At 40.0% G+C, this 19,716-nt stretch overlaps 1 protein-coding gene across 5 annotated transcripts in view; it reads right to left on the reverse strand.

The window, feature by feature from the left end:
• The window catches only part of LOC124722134 (inositol hexakisphosphate and diphosphoinositol-pentakisphosphate kinase), a 577,166-nt gene that overhangs the window by 266,265 nt on the left and 291,185 nt on the right, over positions 1-19,716 (reverse strand). For all 5 annotated transcript variants that reach the window (XM_047247339.1, XM_047247338.1, XM_047247341.1 and 2 more), the window contains exons 9-11: positions 16,551-16,745; positions 11,151-11,237; positions 10,763-10,951 (exon numbers count right to left, since the gene is read on the reverse strand). In XM_047247339.1, the coding sequence (XP_047103295.1) occupies positions 10,763-10,951; positions 11,151-11,237; positions 16,551-16,745 (471 nt within the window). The remainder of the gene's footprint in view (positions 1-10,762; positions 10,952-11,150; positions 11,238-16,550; positions 16,746-19,716) is intronic.

Genomic DNA, 19,716 nt, shown 5'->3' on the forward strand with positions numbered 1-19,716 from the left:
CTAAAAAAATCATATATTTACATGATCAATAAAATAAAGTCAATGAAAAATCAATATACATTTTCAGAATGAAATTTCTTCTTATTCTCAGAGTTTTTTTGTGAAGTTGCTCTAGTGGTAGCAATTACAGCCAGAGCCACTTTATTTCGGTGCCCAATGTGACCATCCATATTGCTGCTAAAATTACACTATTCTATACACATTAAATCTGTGTGTATTAGTGTTGTATCTATTTTCAACCAATTCAATCACAGTCAGCAGGATTAGTCACACTTCAGGGACATTATGGAATTTCTTTATTGGGATTCGCTTCCCATGTCTCAATTCAGTATGAACTGCGGTGCATGCAGTGTGGCATTGTGGTAAGAATCACTGGATGGCATGCTAAAAGTCATCAGTTCAAGCCAGTGGCAGACTCAAGGAGGGGGAGCTAAAGATATCTTGAGCTGCCTTTACTTTTACCGTGATAAAAATAATCAAGACACATGCAAAGTTTAAGAAAGTTTTATTTAAACTGATTGTACACATATACAAGACAATGCCATCTTATGATATAAAAAGTTATAATTGTGGTTCTCTTCTTTAGAATTCTATGCACCTATTGTTCCTCAAATTGGTTAATTACATCGTCAATAGGACAATCAATGTCAGGGTGAGTGTTCAACAGAGCTAAGCCATTAATTCGATCCTCCTCCACTGTCGACCTCAGCCAATTCTTTGCATCCTGCAATGTTGAAAAACTTCTTTCTACTGTAGCAATAGATGCAGGTAGACAAGCAAATATTTTGTACAGCATGTGCAAAGTAGGAGAGTCAGATCTACGACAAACACATAACACTTGCATAACAAAATCACGATCATTAAGTGTGTTTATGCTCATTTGCTTGTATTGAAGAATCTCTCCTATTAGTCTCTTTTTAATCACAAAGAGTGATTTTTCTTCAAAAAACATAGGAGAGTAGAACTACTCGATAACTCGATTCAGTCGAGTCGACTGACAAAAGAAATGAACAAATAGTGTGTGGGGGTGATGCAGGTGGCAATATGGGCGGCTCCACAAAGGGGAGGGGGGTGAGGGGGTACCCCCCCCCCATATGTATCCGCCACTGGTTCAAACCCAACCCCTTTTGACTAATCTGTTATTTAGTAATAATCATTTCTGATAGGTTCTCAAATACCTTATGTTTGTATATCGTTAAAGCACAGAAATGCTGCAACAAATAACAAATATGTATGAAAAGGCTACAAACAGAATTGTAGTTTGGGGGGGGGGGGGGGGGGGGGGGGCAGGGGAAGATAGCCTTGGTGCTTCATTCCTGTATGGGCAAGGAACAAGAAGTAAAAAATTTTTGGTTCAGCCAGAACCATTGGCCATTTGAATATCTGCCATACTGTATTTATGTAACAGTATATTAAACAAGGCTTGAATGGCGAACAGGAGCTGGCACCCCAGGCAAACTGTCCGAATTGACTAATTCCTTCTACAAAATATTTAATTGGGCTGAAATTAATGCTCAGCTAATGGTAGCATTTGCATATGCACTGTTCAAGTTTTACATGCAAAAACAGTCACCCTTAAGTAATACCAGACACGAGCAAGACTGACAGTGCAAATCCAATCCACCAATGTATGAGACCTTGTCTAAGATAAATTTTAAACATCTGAAAAATTTTGCTTCACTTGGATTTTACGTCCAAAAAACATGCTTTTCTGAGAGGTTTCTGAAGCATATTCTATTTCTATACTTTAAACTTGCACAAATTGGTTCAAACTTTGCATGAAGACAGATAAATGGATAAAGTCAAAACAAAAATTTTTTATCCAATGATTTTTGTCAAGATACAGTAGTTTTTCACGGAAATTTTTGAAGCGTGCCACTTCTATAATTTAAACTTGTATGAATTGGCTCAAACTTTGCAAAAGGGAAATGGATAAGGCTAAAACGCAATTTTTTTTAATCCAGTAATCTTCATCCACTGTCAAGATATGATGATTTAAAGTCAAGTTAAATGCAGCATGTAAAATTGACTCTTACATGAATTGAATGTGCAGAAACAGTTTAAAGTAAGTCAGACAAATAAAAAAAGTATTCTTATGATAAAACTGAAAACTCGCTTTCAACAATCTAGCCACATTCAAATTTTATAAGCAAAAACCATGTTTTTGTGAGTTTTTTATGTGTGCCAGTTATTTCTTTCAGACTTGTGTGAATCAGTTCAAATTTTGTAACAACATAGACAAATAATAATATTAGAGAAGGAAAGTTGCTACTCACCACATAGCGGAGATGCTGAGTCGCAATAGGCACAACAAAAAGATTCACACAATTATAGCTTTCAGCCATTAAGGCCTTTGTCAGCAACAGACACACAAACACACATGCACGCGTGTGCGTGCCCCCCCCCCTCGCCCCCCCGCCCCCCCTCACACACACACACACACACACACACACACACACACACACACACACACACACACACACAAATGCAACTTGCACACACGTCTGCAGTCTCAGATAACTGAAACCACACTTAGTTATCTGAGACGGCAGATGTGTGTGCAAGTTGCATTTGCATTGTGTGTGTGTGTGTGTGTGTGTGTGTGTGTGTGTGTGTTGCTGACAAAGGCCTTAATGGCCGAAAGCTATAATTGTATGAATCTTTTTGTTGTGCCTATCGTGACTTAGCATCTCCGCTATATGGTGAGTAGCAACATTCCTTCTCTAATATTGTTACATTCCATCCTGGATTTTCCATTGTTTGATTTTTGCGTAGACAAATAATGGTTGTCCTGTTGTTCTGTGAAGCTTTATCTGTTGCCACAATGTAAGCAACATGGTTTTCAAGATTCAAGATAACCTATACCAGATCACTTGTCACTCGAGTCAACAAAAGCCTACATCGATTGCCAAGCTAAGGCGGTCTACTGTCAGAATTATGATGGAGTAAAAGTTCGGAATCAGAACATAAAGTGCTCTTAATGTAGCACAACAAAAGATGAATAGATCCTGGGTGGAGTTAGGGATGTAAAAGACAGGAACTAGCTTTCCAAGTTATCTGGCACTTTCAAAGGCATTTAAATCACATCATCTTGACATATTCATGCTTTTTTTTCGAGTTAGCCCTACTTGCTCAGTGCACTGAGCACTGTTAGACCTACCTCCTGTTATACACATGGTGAGGGGTATAAGAACAAAAAGCCACAAATTTATGTACTTCTCGAGAGTGGGAATGTATCTATAACAATAGGAACCATCCCAGAGTAGGGATACATGCATCCTAAACTTTAATGACATGCTGTGTCATACTACATAAGTGCCATGCTGGATGACATTATGGCATGCATCACGTTGTACAACATGACATCACGAACCATGTTACTTTACTTGACACAATTCATTATGTTACATGACATTGGTATGAATACTAACAAGGAAAAGAGCTTTAATATGTCAAGGATGTTTTGATTCAAATGTCAAAGCTGCCAGATAAGTAGAAAAACTAGTTCCCTTCTTTTATATGCCTAACTCTGCCCAATACGTATTCACCTTTTTTGTGCTATGATAGGAGCATTGAGCATTCTTCATTTTTGTTCTGGAACATTTGAGGTTTGTAAAAATAGCTGCTCTCTCTGCCCAGTATTTCAGTCCTAGTCTGGCCATATGACTGCATTTGTAATAACATGGTTTCAATGCTAAGTGTTGTAGTTTATTGACAATCCCATTTTCGGATCTGGACTCTGGTGTGATTATCATGTGACATTATTCGGTGCGAACAGTAGGTACTTCAAAACATCTAAAACACCAAGGCTCAAATTATGTTACACAAAATGAACTTGGACTGGAATACAAATGTCCATATATTCAGTTAGCTAATGGATTCCAAAACAGCAAAAACTCAGCAGTACATCATGCATCCATCAGTGTTTGCCAGAGTTGCTGGTCAGGATCCAATTAAAGGGCTGAAAGGATTCAACTGAGTACCCAAATACAATATGTAGATTGACATGATATTTTTGGTAAATGTGTACTTCTACTTGGATGGCACAGTTCATCAGTGATTCATGCACCATGAAGAAAAGTTCAATAGCTGGGACAAATTCCATACAAAAGTGAAGGAAATATTAGGTGATAATCAACAGCAAATCTGCTTAGGGGAAGAGCAATTAAAAAATAGGGACTGTCTTGAGGAAATGACATAATCCTATGCACAAGACATTCAAATAACTTACAAGAATGCAGCCGGGAGACATCATCAACGACCACCAATATTCCCATATGCACTGCCAGTTTTGCCTTGAAAATGACTGGGTGTGCTCCTGTCAAAATATCGACAGTTGTTGATGAAATCATCCAGCTGCATTGTCTTAGTTATTTGAACACTATGTACGCTGAGAGAAACTCAGGTCTACATACAGGATGCTTTGCCCTATGACACATTGTAAATTTGAAAATGGCAGAAGCTGGTAAAATCTCACACTCAATGAAAATGGTCACACAACACATGTACCAAGCTCTTTAGTAAAGCATTTCACAGCAACCAAGGAATTCATCAAGTGATGTCAGCTCATCATGGAAATGCAACAGAAGAAGAGTTGGATGAAAGACGTATGACCAACTCCTGTCTGTGGTCCATATGGCAATTGTGAAAGACTACTATGACTTTGCTTCTCTCTTACATCATCCAGCTAGAGAAGAGATACAGCAGTTTATTGTCACCAGAACTGTTGGACTAAGTAAGCAGGCGATAGCCTCTATGAATGTTATACCCACACATCAGAAGGTAATAGAGAATATTTGAGAAAAGGTATATTGATTTTTAACACCAATCTCAACCACCAATTGAATGCATCAGGAAAAATGGACTCAGCCAAAATGGATTTAAGCTGCAACAATCTAACAACCACCCAGCACCCAATAACAGGGGTGCAACTAACTCTTATATAAAGTCTATGGTCCCACAGAAGAACAGACATTTGGAGGACACAGTACAACATACCAGTTTATTCCCACTGTGGACGTCCTAGCATTTTTATGCTACTGCAGAAAAAGGGTGGCCATTCTATATCACCATACAGAGGCACCAAATCATGAAAATAAGAGCAGTCACAGATTTTCTGACTCTTCAGTACATTCAGGGCAAAAGCTGTTTTTTAAAATGTCTTAATGTGACAGGCATTCCATAAAGGACTTCATTACCACGGCATGTCCCTGGAATAATGTACAAAAAAGATCTTTCCTTATCCTTAAGGAGATGTTAACATTATTTCCAGTACTAGCATTATTATGACAAGAATGCTGAGACAGAACTTTACACTGATCCTAAGTGCAGTTCTAGTGCAAATTCAGAAACATGCTCAAAATGTGACAGCATATGCTTCCAGAGGAGTCTCCAAGTCGTCTAAGATGATATCCCCTACAACCAGAAACAAATGTCATGCAGTTATTTGGATAATTAGCAAGTTCTCACCATATTTATTTGGCAAACAATTCATTGTTGTGATGGACCACCATTCTCTGTGCTGGCAGACTAGCCTGATGGAACCATCGAGATGACTGGTGAGGCGAGCACTGTGGTTTCAGGAGTATCACAATGGTATTCAAAAACGATGCAAGAACAAGCATGCCAATGGCCTTACAAGGAATATGGAACACAGGTGCATGAGTAAAATCTCATCCCAGCACGAATGACCTTGCTGCTAAACAGAGGGAAGATCCAGCAATGCTGAAAACCACAGAAGCAAAGAAGGAGAATTCTAATTAATAAGCAAACACTGTGTAAGAGAAACTATGATCCAATGAAGTGGAGATTGTTGTTTGTCATCCCTGTTCATGTATGGTCAGCTATCCTGAAGTTTCTCCATGGTGCTTCAAGTTCTGGTCACCTGGTATTCATGAAAACTTTTCACAGAAAGACACAGGAATCACTGGCCAGGTCTCTACCAGTCCATTACACATTAAACGATCCACTGTATGAAATGTGATGGATAGAAGCATATACTGCAGTTATCTCCAGAGATTCTGGCACCTTCTCTGTCTGCAGCAGTGGCATTCCCACAAATTGGAATCAACCTCTTGAGGTGGCTCCCAAAGTTGGCAAATGGGAACTGATGGATACTAATCCGCACTGACTATTTTCCATGACACACTCCACGAATTGCATAGTTCCTTGTAAAAGACATCACTTTGAGGCACAGAGAACCCTGTCTGATGGACAGAGAGACTGGGATACAATACTGCTGACTGTGGCATTCACACAGAACACAGTGAAGCAAGGCATTAGAAGCTTCACACCATTCTTTCTGCTCCATGGTCACAAGGCCAAAACAATGGATACACTGTTCCTGTGCCAACCACACGATACTTAGGATGAGTAAACAAAACACCTCACAACCATCCCAAAGAAGTAAAGCTGTTGCCTCACATTCAGACCATGGATGACCCCGATAAAGACCCCCCCAAGAGCACTATAATACCGAGCACCAGCCAGTGAGACACAGCTCATGAAACTCAGTATGGATTTCTATGCCCACACATAAAGTGGGAATATTGAAAATATTACTAAGGCCCTACTTTGGTCCATATCATTTCCTTCATCACTTGTCAGACATCAAATATGGAGTCGAGGATTATGATCCTTCATCAAGAAGACACAAGAGATATCATCCATGTCCTCTGTATGAAGCCCTACTACAGTCCAGAGGTGTATATCGAAATGGGAGGTTCATGGAAACTGAAGACCCACTCGATGATAATGAAGCTTGGTTAGGAGGGGCTACATTTGATGCTCACCATAGTGAAGACAATGTAACAACATAACCAGAATGTGAGAATCTACCAGACCCACCATACTGATGACTATTGACAAGACCTACATCCCGGGTGCTGTAGTCAGCTCCAATGAGAACTTCTGAAATAGCTGGTCACTGTTCCTCCAGAAGAGAAATCAATGTGGCAATATGTGGTACGTACAGTGTGGCATAGTGGTTAGCAATGATGGCTGACACACTGCAAGTCATAAGCTGAAACCTGGCCCCAAGCAATTATTTTTTATTTAGTATTTACATTTCTGGAAGGTTCTTGAAATATCTTACATGTTAGTAATGTTTGTATATTCTGCAATATTCTATGCTTGGATAAAATGTAATACTATCTGGCCACGATTTCAGTTCAATGTTCCTTCAGTGCTAAGTGTTGTATTTCATTGACGACCCCACTTTTGGATCTGGACTTCAGTGGTGTTAAAACATTACAAACTCATTTACAAAGGGCAATAGGTAATGTTAAAGTCTTGAAATGTTGGTACAGAGCAGAGTTCTGGGAAGCTCTTTAGAGCAGTCACTTCATTTGCAGTGCCCAGTTTTACACCCTGTAATCTGCTGTGGGCTATGTAACTAGTCCTTAAGTACGGCATCACGGTTGACCCATTTTAAGTTTCTGTAAAGTGTTAGGTGAGATTTCTCTCTCTCAGTCTGCATGGAATACATTAAAATCATCACATCTGCAGAAAGGCCACAAGCAGAATTCTGACTGATGCAAATTAATTTATCTGTCCTCTTAAATGCTATTATATCTATCAGGATGTAGCTGTGTGTCACAAGAAGCACTGGATCCAGATGTACGGGGAAACAACAGCCTTAAATACTCTGAAAACCAGGATTTTAGTTGCAGTTCTATCTTTGTATCATCCATAACAATTATATGTTCTTACTGTGACATGAATGTTATACTAAGTATTATATTACATCAATTTTGAGTTATTTATAGATAACTCTAATTAAAATTGAATGATTGTATACTTTTTTTGAGTAACAATGACTCTGCGTCTTTTCCACTATTGGCATGATGTATTTGATATCTAGTTTTAAATCAGAGAAAATATATGGATCCACAGTGCCCCAAACGAGTTATGCACTCAAGCCTTAGAAGCATCAATAGGAAAGACAGAGTCTGATGAGATGCTGGGTTTGAGCCACATCTCTGACAACAATTCCCTGAAAGTTCAGCTGGTAGAATAACTTATAAAACTCAGTGAAACTGTGCTGTTAATGGCTGCACATTGGCGGGACTGACAAGCAATTCAGATGTTATGTCCTTTAGTAGAACCACAAGGTTGAAAGATCAATAAGAACTACTACTTACAAGTTCAGTGCTGTGTGTGTCAAACAACCAGAAAATAAGCCTATATCTGAGGTGAAACAATTCAAGGCTTCTGCACCATGATAAAGCACCAGCTCACACTTCGTTGCTGCTTTGGGAATTTCTGGCCAAATACAATAAAGATGGCCAAGCCTGCATATTCACTAAATGTGGCACCCTAAGACCCTTTTCTGTTCCCAAAAATAAAGACTGTGTTAAAGGACTATCATAATACATCCACACCTACATCTAAATCTACACAATTACTCTGCAATTCACACTTAAAAGCACCTGGCAGAGGGTTCATAGAACCACTTTAGATTATTTCTCAACTGTTCCACTCCTGAATGGCATGCTGGAAAAATGAGAATGTAAATCTTTCTGTGCAAGTTCAAATTTCTGTTATTTTACCACAGCTGAGAGAACTAAAAGCTATCTAATGACCGAGTTCCAGGAATGTTTCAAAGATTGGTCAATGTCCTGGTGCACATGAAGAATGCCTAATGAGGACTATTTTGAAGTGGATGACAGTGATGTATATGAATAAATAAAATTACTTCCAAAAAACTAAAATGTGTGTCATTTTTTAACACACCTAGGGGTGAAGCAGTTGATCTCAGATGAGCAGAAAAAATGAACTCTAATCAAACTGAACTTCAAAGCATGCATTCTACAAACAGCAATCTCAAATTATTTCACTGTGAACTTCAATCATCTTTGAAAGACAAAATTTTGCAGATCAACTCAAGTTCAACTGCAACTAACCTAGTAACGCTACAGAGGAACAGACTTTGTTTAGCACAAAAATATACTGAAAAGAAATAAATAATAAAGAGGTAATTGTTAACACAAAAAAGTAAGTAAATATGTGAATATGCCACTTCCACACTGCTGTAACTCAAAATAAATGTTTCAATTTTTAAGGTTGACTTAAGGAAACTATGACCTTTGTAGGTAATGAGTGCAGATAGTAACTGATGCCTCAAAATTTATGTAGATGATTTGCAATTAATGTGATTGGTTTAAAAGCATTTCACAGACACTCTGCAGCAAAGTAGTAAGGTGAAATCCAAACTATTTGCAGTGAACAGTAAAGTGCACGATGTTTGACAGCAGCCAATAGTGACTGGACATTTCTTACGAATATACTCTCTAGGATCTAAAAGAAAAAAGCTCTCTGGGCTCAAATAGCATAAATTTGTATCAAATTTTTGAACTATCCATGCTTGAACTACTATGAAAACTGCGCACGTGTGCCCACCTCCCTCCCCCATCCCCCCCCCCCCCTCCCTAATGAACAAAAGCAGTAAAAATACGTAATTCAATTAGCAAAATCAAACTTATCAGCCAGTGGTGATACAAAGATGCTACTGGTGGCTCAGTGGTAACACACTGGACTATCATACATAAGGTCTGAAGTTTGGTCCCAGGCCACTTTTCAGATTTTTTTTCTTCCCATTTACCACTTATTTTGCCTCTGGTAATGTTTGTTAGTGTACAAACTGCCAAGTTGCTTTCTTGATCCCTTTCTTTATATTGTCAAAACACATTAAACTTTTCCAGTCATGATTTGTCCTGACTTTCAGTGAATTACAATCAATGGCAACTTACTTCCATGACTTTCTTTGTTGGCACAGAAACATTATCACTTTTTTTGCCTTCTACTGTGTCTCTATACTGACTCAAAATAATTTCCAGCAGAAATCTTTATCAGTGGCAAGGAAGTTTGAACAGCACCTTTTTCTGCTTATTTTTCGCCATCTTTGCAATACCAAATCTTCAATAATAAATTTTGTGTATTTATGATATATATAATTAATATCTGCAGTTGGAGCACAATGATCATGTTGATAGCTTATTTTAGTGGTGTTGCCAAGTGTATTTCATGGTAATTTAGATCAACACTGAACCTCATTCAATTGATGCAAATTAAGTATTATGCAACAGAGTAGAGCCATGAATGGAATTAAGCTTCTGAACTAAAGCCAAATTCCAGTCAGTACTGCTTATACAATTAGTCCCTAGTATATTACCATAACTTTTATTATTTCACTACCTCTAAATATTACTAAGTAATATTAACTTCATGCAAACTTCAGTGAACTGACATAAATCTTCTTCATCTCAAGAAGTGAAGCTTATACATAATGATTAGTATGTCACAGTCTGAATGTCAACTGTTCTTCATTGCAGTCTCCAGGGAAGCCAATGAGTCAACACACTGATGGTGTCCTGTATCTTCTAGCAGTTACATAAGATTAATATAAAGCCCTTCTGCAGAAAATCTGTACAAAGTATCAAAATTTTGAGAAGATTTTTTAACTGTTTATTATCTGCAAAATTACTGAGATAGAAAAAATGATAAGATCAGATGGTATAGCAAGGAAGGATAGGGTGTAACCTCTCAGACAGTGAGACCTAGAGAAACAAAGCTCACATGATGGAGAAAGGGCCTTCAAAATACAATGTCTAAGAGATTAGAGTGCAGCTTCCCTTGGAGGTCTTTACAGAGAAGGGAACAGATGTATACAAATGGGCAAGCACAAGACCAATCAAGGAGTAATGAACAGCCATACTGAAACACAAAATATTGTTCTACAAAAAAATATCGAATTCATAATTACATCTCCAAAACACTCTTCAGTTGTTCTAATTTTCCTTGTTTCTCTTCAATTTCTGGATCAGCTTCTCTTAGCTCAATCTCACTCAGAAGAGATCGAGCAATGTCCAGTATTTCCTGCAGCTGTTTTGGGCGTTTCAATTTAACATGGCCATCTTTATAACCATCGTACTTTTCAAATATCTCAAAAAACCTGTAAACAGTGCAAATAAAAAAGAATGGGAAAACATTGTTTTAAGACAAATTAACTAATTAATAATATGGCAAAGGAAATTATATGTTAATAACTTAATTTAGTGCCAAAGTAAGTAACGCACATTGTGTAATTCTTTCTTAGAACAGGACCAGGAATGTTCATATTGCAAAATTTCACAATTTAAAATGGAACTTACTTTGGATGTCGAACTTCAACCTTCATTTTCTGTTTTGGAGTCCGATCTCCATGTCTAATAATAGCAACAACACATCTCAGCTCCATCCTACAAAATTAGAAGATGTTTGAGTTAAGTATTAAAATTTGTAAGTTACTAAAGCAGTATAGTAGTAAGATAATGTTTCACTGCCAAGACAACTCGAAAATAATAAATAAAGATTCCTGTTTACATTGAGCTCTCAACGAAAATTCTTTGAACAAATCAGGTGGAAAACAGAGTGTATGAGATGATAATATTACTACAATATTTACCTGCACAATTCAAATACTGGATTTTACAGGGTTGTGTGTGTGTGTGTGTGTGTGTGTGTGTGTGTGTGTGTGTGTTTAGTTTACAGGCACCCAACAGTGAGCTCATCAGTACCCTGGCAAATATTAACACAAACAAATGTCAGGAAATGGTTAAAAATGTTATCACACAGTGGAAAGCAAACCTACAAAATGTCACTCACTCTTATCTCACTCACATTGGTCCACAAGCTGTAAGACAACGGAGAAAGGGTGAAAGTTGCTATACCTGGTATTAAAATGATAGAGCTTAAATAACAGCAAAGGGAAATGTGACTGGCAGACCACTTACAAAAACCATTGATGAGCCAATTACTCAGTTAACACATTAAGAACATCGCCCTAAAATCTTATGAAACAAGTTGAGCGTATCACAAAACCTTAAAACTCTCACTACATTCATTTGTCTGTCACTTAAAATAGAGGGCAGATCTGTCAGCAAATCTGCCACTGTTCTTTGGTTTGAAAATAAAACGTAGTCGGGTATAATGTTGCACACAGTGATCTGTACACCACAATCACCACACACTGGAGGGTCCCCTCGCTGGAGCAAGAAGCCACACATCATAGGGCTGTGGCCTATGCAAAGACAAATAAGGAGCATCTCATGCCACCTACACGTCACTTCTAGCCCCTTTTCTTCCAGCCAACATGCGACTCTTTTGAAACAGCCACTGAACCAACTGTGGATCACGATGAGCCTCCTTCACTGCTACATCTGCCCTTTAATACCCCACAAACCCCATGTGCCCTGGCTCCCAGCAAAAAGACACCTCCTCCCCAGCCTTTGTACTTGGAGACAGGATATGTCAGACTACTTTATCAGCTGGATACCAGCACTACAGAGACTGAAGCACACTCACGGAGTCTAAACAGACAAGAAATTTAACAGGCATGGTGCATCTCATCTGCTCCAGCAATAAGATCGCAGAAAATTCAACATAGAAGACAGTGAAGTCTGGAGGCAATCAAATCTTGATGATACAACCAGAGAAAACAAAAGAGCAGCCAATGCAATCGCCCTGCTTAGATCTATCTGTGAATACAGCTACCTAGTTGTGGTGCTACCAATATCCTTGCCACAGTGGTAACACTGGTTCCCATCAGATCACCGAAATTAAGCTCTGTTATGCGCTGTCGGGCTTGGCTATCACTCAGATGGATGATCATCTAGATCTGCCACGTGCTGTCAGCAAGTGGGGTACACTCACCCCTTGTGGGGCCAATTGAGGAGCTAGTAAAGTGAGAATTTGCAGCTCAGGTTGCAAAAACTGACAATGACTGGAAGACTGGTGTGCTGTGCATGTGCCCCTCCATATCTGCATCTAATAACGTCTATCAGATGATGATGATGACACAGTGGTCAATTGATACTTGTTGGGCCTTTCAAGGCCTGTTTGGACAGAGCTTAGTAGTTTAGTTTGTGATGATGCTCATTTAAAGTATCAGAAAATATTGTATTAAAAATATAAGCAAGAGTGCAATCTGTCCTGTATTGCACTAAATCTAGACTTACTCTGGGCCTCTACAGTAACCAGGGTGGCAGTCAGTTAAAATCCCATATTTGAGTCTGTTGTGCCCCACACCAAGGGACGCCAGCACACACTTTGCACAGATCCCAAATGGCCTGGTTGCCCACGGATGACTGTTAAAGAGGCATTCCATAGCTGGACAAACAATGGTATGGTATGCTGGGGAAGTTCGGGTAATGAGGAATGCACATGCCTGATGCACCATGAGGAGTTGCCAGCAGTTTGTAAGTGGTGTTATAGGGACTGGTCCTGTAAGTGCCCCAGCTGATCACCTCATGGTATGTAGAGTCAATCAATGATCTTCATGCAAGAAGACCTCACTGACCTGTACACCGTGCACCCATAGTCCACCTGGAACCACACGAAGGCCCAATACAACTGGAGCAGGTGCACCTTCTCTGTTACCCAAGAAATGTGACTAAGACGTTTCAAGATATTTAGTGCATTGGGGCACTTGCCTTCTTGTCCTTTAGGTGTGGTAACCATGACAGTTTTAAGTCAAAAATAAGGTCCAGAAACGTCACACAGCCTTTGATAGGGAGAATGATGTCCCAAATATGTAGTTCATGGAAAGTAAATATCTGACAAGAATGATTAAAACAGGCGTGCACATACAAACGTTGCCTCATCTCTAATATTCAGACCAGACAACGGTTGACCATGCATTCTGGAGTATTTCCTACTCAGCTGATGAAAGTGACACTCCAATAGCTGCTGGTAAATGTTCAGTCCTTTCCTGCTTTGAGGAGAGGTACTGAAATTGCCTCTCACAACAAGTCAAGATATTGGCCTGTCAGCCCTAGAGAATTAAAGAGGATTTCCTTTGACACATTTGCAAGTGCTGCAGGGTGCTGTAATGGATTTGGTCACAACCTGGCACTGATCATCAGGCAGTGCCACACCGAACTTCCACATGGAGAATGGGCAGTTTATAGACTCTGAAATAGTGACCAGAAGTCCAACTCAATTCTCTCCATGGTAGAATGGTGATGACGGAACACTGTTCCTGGCTGGCAGTGGCGGTAGCAGTGCAGAATGCTCTGCTACTGTCTGCGATGTTGTTTGGGGACACCCCTGTTTCTAGAGTGGGAAGTGGTCATTGGAATGAAGGTCATCAATGAATTCTTACTGAAGAGAGACCACAAAGGCTGGGGAGCAGAAAGAGAGGTTGATGGCTGAGGATGACCAAGTAGCAGCACAAAAATGAGTGGAAGTGTCTGTGTTGAGGAAGCACAACTCACCAAACATCGCCAAGCTCTCCAAAATCTGACCCCCTGAGGGCAGGTGCTGATAAAGTCCTACAATACCTGATAGGCATTGAAGTCTACCAGTACGAGAAATGGTCAGGGGAGTTGTTATACAAGATTTGTGAAAGCCTCCGAGTCTATTGCACCTTGTGGAGGTAAATACAGTGAGCAAACAGTATCCTCAGACACACAACTTCCAACTGCAACTGCTTGCAGGCTAGTAGCCAAGGGAAGAGCAGAGCAGAGCAGTGGTGCACATTATTGACAAATGCAGTGAACCCTTCTTTGGGCCTTTTCCCAATCAAGTTGTTCTCCCAATGAAGTGTGTAGCCGCTAGTACTAGGGCATGAGACACTTTAACATGTGTTTTCCGCAAACACATTCCTGTGCTAGTAGGTTTAGTTCCTCCACATGTGTTCTGAAGTCATTAATGTTCCACTGTAGTATGGGAGCCATTTGTGGCTGATGGGGCGAGTAGCACTTTTACCCTGCCTTTCCACCAGGGAGGGAAGCCTGTAATGGGTGGAGGCTTATTCTTGGGCTCTGAAGACGAGATGTCAGAGACAGTGACTTCAACATTGTTGGTCTGCTCACTTCCCATCTGTTTGTTGGACTGCTCATTTCCCATCTGTCAGCAGATGCCTTGGACTTTTTGGGCTTGTGGAGGCTTCAGAGACAAGCATGATAGTAGTAGTGGCAGCACTTTGACAGTGGACAACACTGAACCTTTGAAGGTGCAGGGAGCTCCACAACATCAGCAACCATGGCCTTTTCTGATGTTCTGGAGTGGAGGTAAGGGCTTCAAAGTAACTGTAACAGCACAACTGCATTGGCAAATGTAGGTACTAGTGCCAACACTAGTAACTTCTGTTTATGTAGCAACACTGGTTTCCTGAATGGGCAGTTTAAGAACTGAAGCAAATGTGGCAGCGGGGGGGGGGGGGGAGCATGGCCTTGTACATCTTTTTGGCAGACCGTACGAGATGCACTTCATAGTGTTAAGCTCCTGTATCTTCTGTTCTTCACATTATATGCTGCAGTCCCTACTCCAGACAGGACAATTACCACAGCAATTCACACACTTGAAAGAAGAACAACAAACAACTCTGTCATGGGCAGCCTTACCACATTTGCCACAAGTAGCTTCTCCCTTACATCCAAGATTAGTGTCCACAAAGGGCTGGCATTTAAAGCAGTGCATTAGGTGGGGCCATAAGGGTGCATATTTAAACAAAGAAAACCTGCATTGACATATTCTGGGAGCTCCGTGCTGTTGAAAGTGATGAACGAACAGATTTGACCATATTACCTCACCCTTTTCATGACATTCTGCATGTCAACAAAGCCTTCTTGGGCCCAATCAACTTCCAGTTCTTCTTTTGGAATTTCCACCAGATCCCTGCACATCACAACACCTTTACTGTAGTTTGAGGTTTAGTTTCAATGGTATATTCCACCATGCTTTTCACTTTCTGCAGGTTTGTTACTTGTTGATAACTAGAGGCTTCAACAAGTGCAACAGATCAACAAATTTCAATGTACTTGCTATGCCCTCTCAACCCTTCTGAATGTAGAAATGATAAACTTTCTCAAAGCTTCCCCCTCTTCTTGTAACTATCAAAAACACATTCTGATCTACAGCATGCATTCTGTTACTAAAAACTGAACTGCCCTGAACAAATCCAGACTCTAGAGGACTCGACACATAGGCCTCTAGAGCGATTGGGTGTTGGTACCTACCACAGGCTCACCCATTTTCCTGGGTGGTCGAGGAGAAAATTTCGAGTATTCCATCTCGGTAACACGAGCGGCTAGAGAAAAAAGGGTCCACTCAGAGTCCCACTCGCCTGAGTAAGCCTTATATAACTGAGGTGTGGTAGACTCCCCAGGGGTTGCCTACTAATGACTGTCCCATCTCAACAGTCATGCTTTTCATCGGCATGCAGCACATCTTGTGATTGAGAGGATTTTTACAGAGGTTTCTTTTAGCCTCGAAATCTGGGTGGTAAAGCCAAGGTCCCAATTCCCTGCGGTACACAACATTCCACCCCCATGCAATACAGTGGTTGCTGAACCATGTCCACTGTTTACAGTGACATAGGACTGGTAGTGCTTGGCAGCCCCCAACTCAGAAACTCCAGGTTCAGCAAACCTGTACCTGCCAAATAAATTCTTAGCCCCTGAGCACTGATTTCTACAGCATATACACAAAAACAATAAGAGTAAACATAACATTCAAACATACAATTAATACTTTAATATGCCAAAGTACAATATAAGGTAATTACTCACATTTTTCCAAAAGTTGTTGGCACAATTGGTGGATCATCAAGTTGGAATGGTATAGACCAAGGTATATGGAGTGTTGGGGCAAGCTTACGAAGAATCATATTGCCCAATATTTTGGCACAGTCATCATAATACTTGTTAGAATTTTTGACAAAACTAAATCCATTCACATCACAAACAAAAGATTTTCCATTGGCTCTGAAAAATAGAAACATCCACATCATTCTCTTAAGTATACAAATAGTCCAAATAAAAGAGGGAGAGAGCTTAGACAATGTTGAGGTCAGTACTGATGGAGAAAAAGCTCTGTTCCAAAGGACGAGGCAGGAAATCAGTGTGATCTTTTTCAGGGACCCACCATGGCATTTATCTTTTATTTGTTTGAAACAATGGGAAACCTAAATGAGGATGATAAAATAGATTTTAAGCCTTCTGCTCTCCAATATGAGCCATTATGTTAACTGGCTCAATTAGGTTTTTTTTTTTTTTTTTTTTTTTTTGCAAGACAGCTCTGTTAAAAAGGTTTTTGAATCTTTTTTTACTGTGATGCCTTGGTGCCAATATGGTCACCATACAAGGTCCATTTCACATTTATCTTACTGAATGGTAATAGTAATGGTAATAGTAATAGTAATAGTAATAATGCATAGTGAAATGTGCTGCATGAGGCTAGAGTGAATTACAGAAATGGCAAAACCATTTTGCTCAAAACAGCCGCTTAATGTCTTAAACAGCTGTTCTCGTACTTAAGAGTTTGTTGTTACACGGAGATATTGCATCATTTAGGACAGGCTATTTTCTATCTGTGGTGTGAGTTCCTTAAACAGCACATGTTGCAACTAGCATTTGACACATGTCAACATTACTATGCTAATTTTGGAAACAGAGCAGCCTGCATAGACCAATTACATAACTTCAACTACTCTTCTTACATAATTTATAATAATGTCAGCTCTATTTCCAGTATCCACATTGTTAATAGGGGCTCTATTGTTTGGATTTTTCTTGTCAGAAGCATCAGTTTACAAATTAAAAATAAAAAGAACTAAAGTTTATGGGAACATAATAGCCAAGTACACTAACAGCACTTTTAATATTTACAGCAACTAACAGAAAAAAATGTACATATATTACAGAACACATCAGGTTCGCAGGACCAGGTTAGATTAGCTCGCCGGCCGCAGTGGCCGTGCGGTTCTCGGCGCTACAGTCTGGAACTGAGTGACCGCTATGGTCGCAGGTTCGAATCCTGTCTCAGGCATAGATGTGTGTGATGTCCTTAGGTTAGTTAGGTTTAATTAGTTCTAAGTTCTAGGCGACTGATGACCTCAGAAGTTAAGTCGCATAGTGCTCAGAGCCATTTGAACCATTTTTTAGATTAGCTATATTAAGAGCTGCTGAGATGAAGTTCTTGAAGCAACACTGAGTGTTGTTATCAAGGCAGGAATACACATGTATTTTTTGGATCTCACAGGTTAGAAAGTACTGGGTGTCTACATTTTAAAACATTTACTTTGGGTCGTGTTGCTTATGCCTGCAGTCACTTCAGGTATGTTTTCATTATGGCCAAGTGCTAGTTCTGATGGTTCCTTTCATAACAATCTTTTAAAGTTAGCAACATCACCACATGCCCACTTTAGGTTGGGTCTGACAATCTTAGTTCTCGATTTTTCTGAGAAAACTACTTCCAGATTTAAGCCTTTGGGCAGCTGGTCTAATACTGTATATTGAGTTTTGATGAGAAATGGAGGACTATTCTCTCTTTGAAGGCAGTTGGATTCTGCCATATTGTCAGTGGAGTGATTACAATCAAGTGGTAGGCACTATTCATGGGAGTAGGTTTCAGTCAGTCTGTTACCAGTCTGCACATTTCATAAAGTGCCTCATCAACTTGCTTTGCATTGGTGGATTTGTACCAGCTGGGACAGGCCTATTCTGTTGGTTTACCATCTGGTGGTTTACCATCTTAATTTAATGCTACAGTTTGCTGAAGGATGACGTTTCTGCCATTGATTTTCATTTTTGTGTATCAGAGCCCTGCCCAGGGTAATAACCTAGTATATGGTAACTTGTTTGGTAGATTGTGTGTTAAGGGACTAAACAGCAAGTTCATCAAGTTAGTTGCTTGGTTGTTTGATTTAGGGGAGGGGACCAAACAGTGAGGTCATTGGTCCCATCAAATTAGGGAAGGATGCGGAAGGAAGTCAGCTGTACCCTTTCAAAGGCACCATCCTAGCATTTGGGGAAATCACAGAAAACTTAAATCAGGATGGCCGGATGCAAGTTTGAAGCATCATCCTCCCAAATGCAACTCCAGTTTGTTAAACACTGCGCCACCTTGCTCAGTTGTCATCAAGACCTTCAGTCCTGCGGTAGTTCACCTGGAGTTAGTGATGTCCATGGGGAACATGATCTGATTATGGAAGTAGACAGGAGCAGTAAAATCGAGGCATTGAAGGCAATACTGATGCCAAAGCTGAGAAATAATTTACAGAGAAGTATATGGGTTGGGCTGATAAGTAGGTCAGAACAGAGAAGGGGTCTCCCAGGGCTCATTCATGGTGAGAGAAACCATACACCGTATCTTACCCAGCCAACCTAATGAAGGATGAAGACAGTTACATAGCAAAGAAAGCCTTCTAGTTGACAGATTCAGAACAATAAAACTGAGAAGGCTAAAAACATAGTAGACAGCTGTTGAACCATCAATAATAAAAACAAGATAAGAGAAATGGTAAGGTAGCACGTGGACATCCCCAGGGCTCTACATGTGATGGGAGGTGTCCAACCCACAGCCGTCCCACCTCTGAACCAGACATTAAAGAAAACTATTCAACAGAGTGCTGCCCCTAAAACGGAAAACATAATGAAGCAGAAAAGGAGGCAAACCACATTTAAAGCAATTAAAACAGAGAAAAAGAGGGATGAAAAGAATGAACTGGTCAAGGAGATGGGGTCAGAGGTCCCCCACATCCAGCATTCGGCAGGAGATGCCCCAGCCATAACCTCCCACCCTGAAAGTAGCTTAAAACCTTATATTTAAGAATAAAACGGTAAACCAATTCAACCATACATGAATCATTCACCAACATTAGAGGCAAACAATTCGAAAGGCCATGTTCAGCATAAAGGGCCAGGAAGAGAGGGCATTCCACCACTATATGTGTCA

Source organism: Schistocerca piceifrons, chromosome X, assembly GCF_021461385.2.
Source record: "Schistocerca piceifrons isolate TAMUIC-IGC-003096 chromosome X, iqSchPice1.1, whole genome shotgun sequence".
In the NCBI taxonomy this organism is placed as follows: Eukaryota; Metazoa; Arthropoda; class Insecta; order Orthoptera; family Acrididae; genus Schistocerca; species Schistocerca piceifrons.